The sequence below is a fragment of the Triticum urartu genome, chromosome 7A, assembly GCF_056163025.1.
Source record: "Triticum urartu cultivar PI428250 chromosome 7A, HENAU_Tu73, whole genome shotgun sequence".
NCBI classification, from domain to species: Eukaryota; Viridiplantae; Streptophyta; class Magnoliopsida; order Poales; family Poaceae; genus Triticum; species Triticum urartu.
Window position 1 is genome coordinate 558772159 of NC_141879.1, and position 10387 is coordinate 558782545.

A 10387-nucleotide genomic window follows, 5' to 3' on the forward strand; every position below is an offset into this window, starting at 1 on the left:
AAATCTTTATGTGGTTCGTCCACAAGCAAGTAATACTCACCAAGGACAACTTAATCAAGAGGCGATGAGTAGGTAGTTCGCAGTGTTGTTTTTGTGATCATGATAAAACAATACAACATTTATTCCTTGAATGTCCACTCGCCAAATTGCTTTGGAGAACGATTCATATAGCCTTCAACATTAATCCTCCGGTTGACATTGAGTCGTTGTTTGGAACGTGGTTAGCTAGGGTTGTGCATACTACCGCCGCTCGTATTCGGATTGGAATATGTGCACTTATGTGGGTTATATGGAACTGTAGGAATGGTATGATTTTTAACAGACAACACACTTTAACTTTCTTGCAGGTTATCTTCAGAGCTACCGCATGGATCCGTGCGTGGTCCTTACTCACTTCTATGGACTCCAGGGAGCCTTTGGTTACTGGGTGCAACCAGTTGGAGATGGTAGCACGGGCTATATTCAACCGGTTCGGATGGCGGTCGCATAATAGGATAGGAGTCTAGAAAGATTATCCTTCATATTGCAGTATCAGTTGTGATTGTCAGCATGTACTTTTATTTTTTCTTTTGTTTCGCTCCACTTGCAAGCTGTAATACTTTTATGACTTTATGCTACTTCGTGAATTATTAATAAGATTGTTGCATGCATCATTATGATGCAGAGGCCGAGGGTACGTCTCCATTTCCAAAACAAAAAAATAGTTTAAGTTGTGTTTGCTTCAAATGAATTTGCTATGTTTGAATTATGTTTGCAATGATGTAGTAGTTGAACTAGTTTTACATCATCTATTGGAGCACTAGTTTTTGGAGTTTGGTGTTTTTTAATGATGTATAATGATGTAAATTTTACATCTAGCATTTTTTTCATGTGCGTTGAATTAGTGCTCGCTTGTGTTTCGTCAGCCTGTTTGTTTGGGGGGAGTTGGAGCTAGGGAATGGGAATTTAAGGTGGCTGGTTCTAAAAATCTCTTGATTGGTTCATGGACTTGGGAATTAACAAGGGAAGGGGAAGGGGAATTAGGAGGCCCAACTCCCATCGATCTCTTCCTTGGGGGGACCCTGGTAATTCCGCGAAGGAATGGGAGTTGGCGCCTGGAAGAAAATTGTTACAGATTTATTGGCCCACCTCCCACAAAGAAAGGAAAAAACTCCACGGAAATCCTACTTGCAGCGACATCATTTTTCCTCCAAAAAAATCGGCCAGCTCTAACTGTTTACTAATCTGCAGATGCAATGCCAAGCACGAGCACATCTCATGCAAGAGGGGCAGCCAGCAGCGTGTAGCCCATCTGATTTTGCTACGTAACAAAGTTTGATTCGTTTATCTTTCCTTCACAGACCGATGCAGATCTATTTCCCTTTTTTACTCTCTTTTTTGCCTTCACATGTTACGATTTTGTTTCAACATTTGCGTGTCCCCTTCTTTCTCCATTATTCATTAGAATTATTCCCACATATAATTCCCATCCCACACCAAACGTGGGATTAGAACTAATAGTCCACTTGCCAACCCTAATCCCTCACACAACTCCCTCTCATAAATTCCCAATCCCTCCCTTAAACAACCAAACGCGCTGCGGGTTTTTGTGAGGAAAAAAAGCAGCAAGCTCAAGCGGCCCAACACCTCCGATCTATCCCTCAAAGCTTCCATGGAGAAGGAGCCAGGCACGAGCATCGAGGCTCTCATCCGACGGCTTAGGCTCCACCAGGCGCCTCCCTCCCCTTACTCCGGCGATCCCTCCACAGCGGCGACCCCCGCCGCAGCCAACCTGTTTCAGCCGCGGAGAGCCGCCGTGCTGGTCTGCCTCTTCCACGACGCTGCCGGCGAGCTGCGTGTCCTCCTCACCAAGCGCGCTTCCTCACTCTCCACCCACTCCGGTGAGCAGCTCGCTCGCTACTTCGTGGCAGCTTTTGATCGATCCGAATCGTGGCGCCCCGGTAAAAAAATTTAGGGGAATGTCGGTGTATGCGCAAGTTGGGGTTCAGGGGCTGAAACATCCTACATTTCGCTTTCAGGTTCCATTTTACGGCCCATAGGTATCTGAATTGCTATTTCGCTTTTGTACTTCTCCGAATTTTATCAAGGGGAATTCAAGTGAAGAATTCGGCTTCTGGTTGGAAGTTGAAGTAGAATCTAGTAGAAAGCGTTGGTGTTTAGCAGCATTCAGAATTCAGATGTTTGTACTGCTGAGCCCATACGGGTTTTAATATAGTAAACTGTGTGTAACGACTGTTGTTTATCATCAATCTTAATTCATTGGCTCCCGGTTCTTCTAGCAAGCTCTTAAAAATTATTCCTTGCGAGTAGGTATGCTACCATGGTGTTCAGTTAGTTTATGCTACCATGATGTTTTGTCTCTTATTAGACCAGGTAAGTACAGTGGCCTATATTCAGAACTTGTTATGTACATGGGCTAAGCACACGTATGCTGGTCTTGAGGTTTTGGTCAGCGCGGAGCGATTTGGAGAAATCCCTTGGTATATAAAATCTGATAGTCCCTTGGTAAATATGCATTCTACATCATTCTAATTTAATAGTCGCCATTTGATACATTTTAGTGTATATGAAAATTTTCCCCCAGAAAAGGCTACAAGTTCCATAATATACTGCAAAAATCTAAAGGTTCCTACGAATACCCAATATTCTTACAAGAAAATTTAGATTTTTAACCTAGCTCTCTGTTCAGCGCTGGTTTGGCTTGTCTTAGCTTTTATATTTGAACAATCAGGTTAACAAATGGATGCCAACCCAGACACGAGCTTGATAAACCCTGTCTGATTTTGTTTTCCCCAATTGAGATTTGCAGGGGAGGTTGCATTGCCCGGAGGAAAGGCAGAGGAGGGTGATGCTGATGATGCAGCAACGGCATTAAGGGAGGCAAAGGAGGAGATTGGGCTTGATCCAGCCTTGGTCACTGTCGTCTCCTCGCTTGAGCACTTCTTGTCCAAGGTAAAATGTCTATGGGTTCTCGCTTATACCCCTACTAAAAAGATCACATCGTACAGCAGGACAGATTATTTAAGTGCATCACTGAAAGGCATGCTAGTTTTTTTCCTTCTTCTTAGACTTCGAAAAAACGCATGCATGCAGCTAAGATTTAGGATATGCTTATTACTTATAGATGTCTTGAGGGTCATGTAGCAGGCTGTTCTTTACAGTCCTCTTTTGTCGAATAGAATGTTATCTTTTTGTCCTTTTCATATCTCAAAATTAATGTCACGAGCTCTCTTGGAAAGTTGCATAGCAAGTGAAACATTAATCTGAAAGATGAAAAAATTGACTAATTTGAAATGGACCAAAAGTGTACCACAATTTAACTTGGGGCTAGGCAGCTTGTTTAGGTCGTATATGTTATCTTTTGCTTTTCAAGGTGGTGCACGTGATCATTTTTGCATTCTTAATGGTCTTGTTTAGGAATTGATTGCACTAAGGATTGCGTTACAATCTAGGCACTGTTTTTGATGTTATGTAACACATGTTGCCTTTCACCGCACTTGTCACATGCCTCTGAAGATTACTTTAATTCTGCCATTTCATTACATGACGTTTATGTGAAATATATAGAAGAAAATAATGCTAATTTATCGATGAATAATATAGAATTGAAATGCATATCACCTGCTGCAGAGGAAGCCTGGTTTTATCACTGAATTCATTGTAGTAAAATGGCTAAGACATAGGCCTTAGGCCAGGAGCTCCCTTTGTTTTGTCTCGTGCCCTCTCACCGTTTTGGTGTTTTGAAGTGATAGACTTCCATCAGATTAATATTCTCCATTTCTTTGGCAGCATCTTCTGGTAGTTGTTCCTGTTGTTGGCATACTCTCAGATATACAGGCTTTCAAACCTGTCCTTAATGTTGATGAGGTGGACGACATTTTTGATGTACCCCTAGAGATGTTCCTCAAGGTCAGTGCTATCAGTATGTTTTCACATGCTAATTAATGGGCTATATACAATCTTTATTTAGGCTTTTAGGCTATGGTACTTATGTAAGCCTGGGTTGCATGTTCATGATATTTGCAATTTACCGCGAAAATGACCAGTCAACTGGAAAGAAGTGAACCACATGAATTACCATGCTGTGTGACGTATTGTGCTACAATAATATGTATACTGAAAAATACTTAGCCATAGTAGCTAACTATGATAGATCTTACGCAGCAGTAGTGGCACAAGAAATTTCTTATTTTTTTCTTGAAATCTTAGAATGTACTGAAAGCCGTTTTCCCTTGGATCCCTTTGTCAGGATGAGCGCAGGAGATCTGAGGAGCGAGAATGGATGGGGCAGGCGTTCACACTTCACCACTTTGATTATGAGAAAGGTGACAAGACGTATGTAATCTGGGGTCTGACTGCCGGCATCTTGATTCATGCGGCTTCAGTTGTATACCAGCGGCCACCAGACTTTGCGGAGCGAAGAGTACAATTCAACCTGCCGAAGTGCTCAAAGGAGCCTTCTCCAATGCCATGATCAGGATTAGGATGCATGCTCAGTTACGTACCTGATTCAGCATACAGAGACTACATACACCACAAGAAATGGTATAGAATCTAAAAGGTTTCCAAATCATGTGCTGTTATACAATTTATTCTTCGATGCGCCATGTCCCTGCGATTTATGTGAAGCGCGACGCCCTGGTGGTTCAGCTACAACAATGATCATGCAGGACGTGCCACATCAAGCAACAGATTACGGCGCATTTGATGGTGTGCAGCTTGCCACACAGCGACTAAAAACCGAACGTTCAACAAACATATTTCATGTCTATTCTTTGCATAATAATATAGGATAAGAACATTAACATTTAGAAATTTAGAAAATGATCATTGCTCCGCTGCTTCTGTACTATGGTTGCCCCTTTGCTGTACGTTATTATTTCCCCCATCTGTTGCTCACCAATCCGAAAATGGTGAGGCTAAGAGCACAAATTTTTGCCTACTATTTTTGTCACTGCAACACAGATACCCAAATTATTGTCTACTACTATTGTTGTCACTGCAACACAGTCTACACTGAAAACACCTTAAACCATAGATAAAATGGAATTCACCACCACCATTTTGCAGTCCCATGAGAAGTAGAATTGGCGATTAACTTCAATTCAAACATTTCCGGGTGTCAACGGAACTGTACTACATTAGAATTGTTATCTGAAAATCAAGTCCAACCTCCGTTTGGTTAATGCTTTGGGGGGTTACAGCGTCGCACCGATTACCAACTGTGTTTCTGCGTTGTAGTCGAGGCCAAAAAATTGTAGACTCAGCCTCCATTGTCAAATTACAAACTGAATATACAGTACAAAGACAAATACACCACAAAGGTTTATACCGCTGCAATCTGTATGGTCCAGCACCAGTGTGCACTGTCTTCAGTGTTCAGAGTTCCCACCAGCTATCAAATATCCTCGGGGTTTATGTTCTCTTCTATGACCTCGATGCAAGATCCAACTGACCTCCCAGAAGACATTGCCTCCTTAAGCTTCGATCTAGCTTTTTCATGGCGGCGCAGGATCAGAACGATGTTTAGCACAGCCCACCTCACCTGTGAATCAGCTTTGTTCTGGGTGAATCCCAGGCTCTTGAACAGTCCATCCAGCTGTTAATGGAAGAAACACGAAAGTGCAGAGCAGATAATTAGAGGATTGGGTTACATGATGTTTTGTCAACTTAGAACGTAAGTAAACTAAATGCCGGAAAACCTTGTTAACGTCGTCTAGTCCTCCTTCGGCGTATCCATACAGAAGATACTCGGTTGCTACTCCGGCCAGTGCAATACATGAGAACTTGTTCAGCATCTGCCATTAGATCCAACTTATTGCCAGGTCAATCACAAATCTGAATTGCTATCGGGAGACAATAAATTGTGTAATACCTTGTGATTTTGTACATATCTATTCACTGAAGAAGCAGTAGTTCATGGGGTGGCAATAATTGCGCCCTTCCCAGAATATGCTAATTATGTGTTAAAATGGCAGTCAGTTTAGGTCGAAGTAAACCAAGCAGAGAGCTTTGGAATGGGGATTACTAGTTGCCTACTGTGTGTTTTTATATCAATAAAACTTATCCATATTTTCAATGATCCAACACTAGTTTAATTAGATCTCAGTTTAACTTCGGTGAAAGCATATAATCAGTATATTCATTGTGGCAGCTCTGAGTTCTGACGCCGATGCCGATTTTCAGTTGGAATTAGACCTTTATTTTTTGCCGGGATTTGAAACTAGACCATGACGAACAATGAATAACATATTACATCATTTTTGCGTGCTTTGCAAAAAAACAATAATTTAGAGACTCTCACCTTCGCAGACAATTTGCCTGTATTGATCTGAAAATGGAAATAACCATTAGACTGGTGCATACATAAGATACTTCAAAGATTATTACAATATTAAGAATTGAGTTAGAAAACTAACCTCTTCAACAAACTCAAAATCCACAAAAGCTGTCCCAGCTTGCACGTTCAGTGATCCTTGTTTCATAAGTGTATCTAAACATGTGATAGTATATTCCTTCGGAAGCACTCCAAGCAAGTATGCTATCAAGAAGTGACCAGCTTCATGCTTCACATATTCCATATATAGGATATTAATTGTTTAGAATTATGATTGCTCGCATTGTTCAAGAATGGCATATATTGAAAGTTTGTTCAAGAATGGAATAATATTGAAATTTTGTTCGAGTATGGAATATTATTGAAATTGTGGTTTGTATACCTCAATAACTCTGTTGTGGTACTTCTCGCTGAGACTGTGAGCAATTGTGTCAAGAACCAAGTTTCTCCCCCCTCCATTGTAATATATCTAGAAAGCTGTAGCCATGTAAGTTCAAGCAACAGATGGCTGACTCAAGTGATTATACCATTTCCGTGGGAAAATTTAGGACTAATGTTCTACTCCCTCTGTCTATAATGTAAGATGTTTTTTGACACTAGTGTGGTGTAAAAAAATGTCTTATATTATGGGACGGAGGGAGTACATTATTTTTATATGGATTTTTCTCTAAGTGATGGCTGCAAGTACGTATAAACTTAGCTGAATCAACCACACTTCCAAGAAACATACTAGGAAGCTATGATGTTGGATGTGTATGAATGCAAACTAATAGGACTGCTTATTCGAAATTGAACAAAAACTCAAGGTCATTGGCACCAAAGAAGCACACAACAAGATGATCAGATCGGTACTGCAGAGAATATCTATTCACTACCTTTGATAATTGAGTTTCCTCCAAGAGATGGAGATAAAAAGTTAAAGATTGTTGTTAAAAACTGCAAAAAGGTAGCCGCAAAGCACACATGGCCCAAGCATATGCTTTGAAATAACAACACCACGCGAATAGTAACAGTTCAACAGCCAGTCAGCAACAAGACATGTAACAGATGATACGCAAGGCCGAGTAGTCAAGTAAATGGTTAGCAACAAGATATGTAACTGATGATCTACAAGGCCGAGTAGTCAAGTAAATAGTAACTCACCAAATCAACAGACCACACGAATAGTAGGCCGACAAAGGTAAGCAGAGCTTGGAGTTGAGAAAGCTCAAACGCAAACGAAACAGAAAGACCTCCAAGAAGCGCGGCAATTTGGAGATTTCTCTCAATTGATCCCAAAGTCTGATCCACAGGAGATAGGAAAGAAGAAGTATCGATCCCATTTAGCTTAAGCTCATCTAGTTTATAAAGCCTTTGAGGTACCTAATAGAGATTTTGGTATAAAACAGCAGAGTTAGTATGCTACATAACATTCTAAAAAAAGGATAAAGGTAAAGCTTCACTTTCTTCCTTATCAAAATGTAGCACATTCTAACAGGTGGAAATGACACAGCACAAAGGAGCAAAGTTGAAGTGTTTGCTTGTCAAATATGTGCACTGGCACTAAAGATCAACAACAGTTTTTCCATGTAATTGTTTTGAATATAACCTTCAACATAGAAATACTTGCAGTTGCCTGCCATGCAATGGTGGAGAATATTTCGAGCATTAGTTTGGATAAATGATAGCATGAAAATATTCTTATCGTACATTCATGCAGATTGTTCACATTGGTTTATCACCATTAAAGTAACTGTAACATTTTTTAAAAAGTTGCTCCGTTTGCTAGTAAATACTAGCAAAGCTGCATTGTCGTCAGTCAATTTAGTTTAAAGTTGCATTGTTTGCTAGCCAAATATGTAGCAGACTGGCACCAGACATCATCAATAGTTTTTCCATGTAATTTGAATATACTCTACGGTGTAGAAATATTCGCAAATGCCCTCCGTACAGTGATGGGAAAAAAATCTAGATCGGACTTTATAGGCGATGGGTAGGTGGTGTGGCCACGGCCCATGGAGTTGTGGTAGTTTTCACTTGGTTTTCTGTAATAAACCTAGCCTTGTGTGGTTTCTAGGTTCGGTTTCCCTCGTAAAAATGGATCAGTTCTTTTTTTTTTTGGTATGCAGATGCAGGAGGCCCCTGCTACGTGACAAGGCTTCGGAATTTTTTCTGTAAGATTTGGAACCTCAAATTCCCATGCCCAATATCCAAATCATGGGCCGTAAAACCTCTTACTAATTCCGTCCAACAAAACAGCCCTATAGTACTCCACACATTTGTTTTAAGTTTGAAACTATCCAAAATCATGGTGGTTCTAAACTTAAAGCATATGCAACTGATCATTACGTCAACCAAACTACGAATAAACTGCACACTAAACATACTGGTAAGGTACACGTGCATTGTACGTCAGGCTTAGATAACCAAAGTATGATTAAATATTGACATATCACATTATAACAGGTAAACATGTAAATTTAGTCACATATGTATGAAGTATAAGATGCAGATTTAGTCCTTGTAATCCATCCCAGTCAAAATTAAATTTATGAAAGTACTATGAGAGTCTTGAAGAAAAGATAAAATAAAGTAAAAAATGAATGGCAATTCTTTTAGAGCCAAAAAAATACTTAGACAACTAAAATATGGAAGAATCTAAAATAAATGTGAAATGCATGTGCTTAGAGAAAAGGAATGACAATTCATTTAGAAGAAAAGAGTTAGCAGAAAGTCCGGAAGATTCTAGAACAAAAGAGAGACGTCTATGTTTTTAGTTTTGTGTATATAGTGCATTGTGCTTAACCTTAGCCATGGAGTCATCTAGATAGTACACGTGTCAAAATCTAGTGTGGTGAAGAGGATATCCAATGGCCAACAATGCTCAGATTTGCCAATTCTCTACCGCAGGATTGGCTTCATCCAACAGCCAATATTCAAAGTTACTATATCTCTACTATACTATCTAAAAAGAACCTAAGGTTCCTTTTCCTGCCGACGGACCGTGTTCTGTCCACCTTCGTCCATCCACCCCATCTTTTTTCCCCGGTTCGTAAATGAAGGTTCGATTTAATCACCATAATTACATGACCAAATGGACGTCGCACCTTCCCTTTAAAAAATTGCAATCATCATAATTATATGCCCGAGACGTTACACCTTCCCTTAAAAAATTGCAATCATCATAATTACAAGATTTGGCTCCCGTAGCAACGCACGGGCACATACCTAGTAGTGGTATAGACAAGTAAAATCATCTCTGAAAAAAATCATTAACATCTTTCACATCTATTGACTCACACCCTCTGTTCATCAGTTCATCCCCATTCTAATTCGGAGACGATCGGACGTGAACAATTGCGTTGAGAGCAAAGGCAAGACGAGGCCTCGAGGAATGATACGCAGCATCAGGAGAACACCAACCTGCCTCGCGGCGCCAAAGCACCGGAGCCCGCCGCCCTCCCCCTGCGAGCCGCGCACGAGGGACAGCGCGGCCTCGTCGTTCCCCTTCCGCAGCTCGTCGTCCACCTGCTCGAGCACCGCCCTCAGACGCGCGGCGGCCGGCTCGGAGGAGGTGTTCGCGGCGCGAGCCGGCGGCAAGCGCAGCCTGGCGGCGGTGGCGGCGGGATGCAGCTGGGTGAAGCAGCAGCAGGTCGATCCTCCCAGTATCATCTCTTCCACGCGGAGTCGAGCAGGTCCACAGACACGAAAAACGACGGATTTATGAGGAAGTGTTACGACCAACGGTTCAAGTGCTGGCTTCTACTGCACCTTTTTTTTAACAGGTGATAAGACTAGCCACAATGGGATGGAAGTAACTTCAGCAGTAACATCGAGTCTAACTCGGTAAATTTGCTTATGTGACAATAAATTAATGAGAAAAGAAGTAGTTTGAGTAACTTAGCTAGTTACTATAACATCACATGTAAAAATGCAATATAAGTCTATAACCTAATAAATGAAGCTTTGCATGACACCACACTTATGTTACTACTCATTATGAAGATAGTAATATAGTCTAGGGATATATGTATGTTACTAGCAGTGGCGGAGCTACGTCGGGACCAACCC

At 41.1% G+C, this 10387-nt stretch overlaps 2 protein-coding genes across 3 annotated transcripts; one reads left to right on the forward strand and one right to left on the reverse strand.

Moving 5' to 3' along the window:
• The first annotated feature begins 1551 nt into the window (after nucleotides 1–1551).
• Nucleotides 1552–4837, forward strand: LOC125518634 (nudix hydrolase 15, mitochondrial). Its single transcript, XM_048683461.2, has 4 exons — nucleotides 1552–1880; nucleotides 2810–2952; nucleotides 3790–3909; nucleotides 4250–4837. Exons 1-4 carry the CDS (start codon nucleotides 1652–1654, stop codon nucleotides 4472–4474), a joined length of 717 nt encoding a protein of 238 aa, XP_048539418.1. The 5' UTR covers nucleotides 1552–1651; the 3' UTR covers nucleotides 4475–4837.
• Nucleotides 4838–5075: 238 nt separating this feature from the next.
• On the reverse strand, nucleotides 5076–10048 carry LOC125518633 (stress regulated protein). Of its 2 annotated transcripts, XR_007288042.2 has the most exons (8): nucleotides 9740–10048; nucleotides 7481–7699; nucleotides 6720–6806; nucleotides 6420–6566; nucleotides 6305–6331; nucleotides 5703–5798; nucleotides 5333–5599; nucleotides 5076–5230 (listed from the first exon to the last, which is right to left on the reverse strand). XR_007288042.2 is itself a non-coding variant. In XM_048683460.2 (7 exons), the coding sequence occupies exons 1-7, from the start codon at nucleotides 9986–9988 to the stop codon at nucleotides 5399–5401; spliced, it is 1026 nt and encodes a 341-aa protein (XP_048539417.1). In that variant the 5' UTR covers nucleotides 9989–10048; the 3' UTR covers nucleotides 5076–5398. The 2 variants fall into 2 exon arrangements, 1 of the variants encoding a protein (XP_048539417.1); XM_048683460.2 differs by having other exon boundaries at nucleotides 5076–5599.
• Nucleotides 10049–10387: the final 339 nt, after the last annotated feature.

Bases quoted from the DNA above. Each gene is read 5' to 3' on its own strand.
- LOC125518634 (XM_048683461.2), top strand. From the start codon at position 1,652: ATGGAGAAGGAGCCAGGCACGAGCATCGAGGCTCTCATCCGACGGCTT. The intron at 1,881-2,809 runs GTGAGCAGCTCG...TGAGATTTGCAG, and splicing joins CTCACTCTCCACCCACTCCG to GGGAGGTTGCATTGCCCGGA. The intron at 3,910-4,249 runs GTCAGTGCTATC...TCCCTTTGTCAG, and splicing joins CCCTAGAGATGTTCCTCAAG to GATGAGCGCAGGAGATCTGA.
- LOC125518633 (XM_048683460.2), bottom strand. From the start codon at position 9,988: ATGATACTGGGAGGATCGACCTGCTGCTGCTTCACCCAGCTGCATCCC. The intron at 6,807-7,480 runs GTGAGTTACTAT...ACAGCTTTCTAG, and splicing joins TCGTGTGGTCTGTTGATTTG to ATATATTACAATGGAGGGGG. The intron at 6,567-6,719 runs GTATACAAACCA...GAATATGTGAAG, and splicing joins ACCACAACAGAGTTATTGAG to CATGAAGCTGGTCACTTCTT.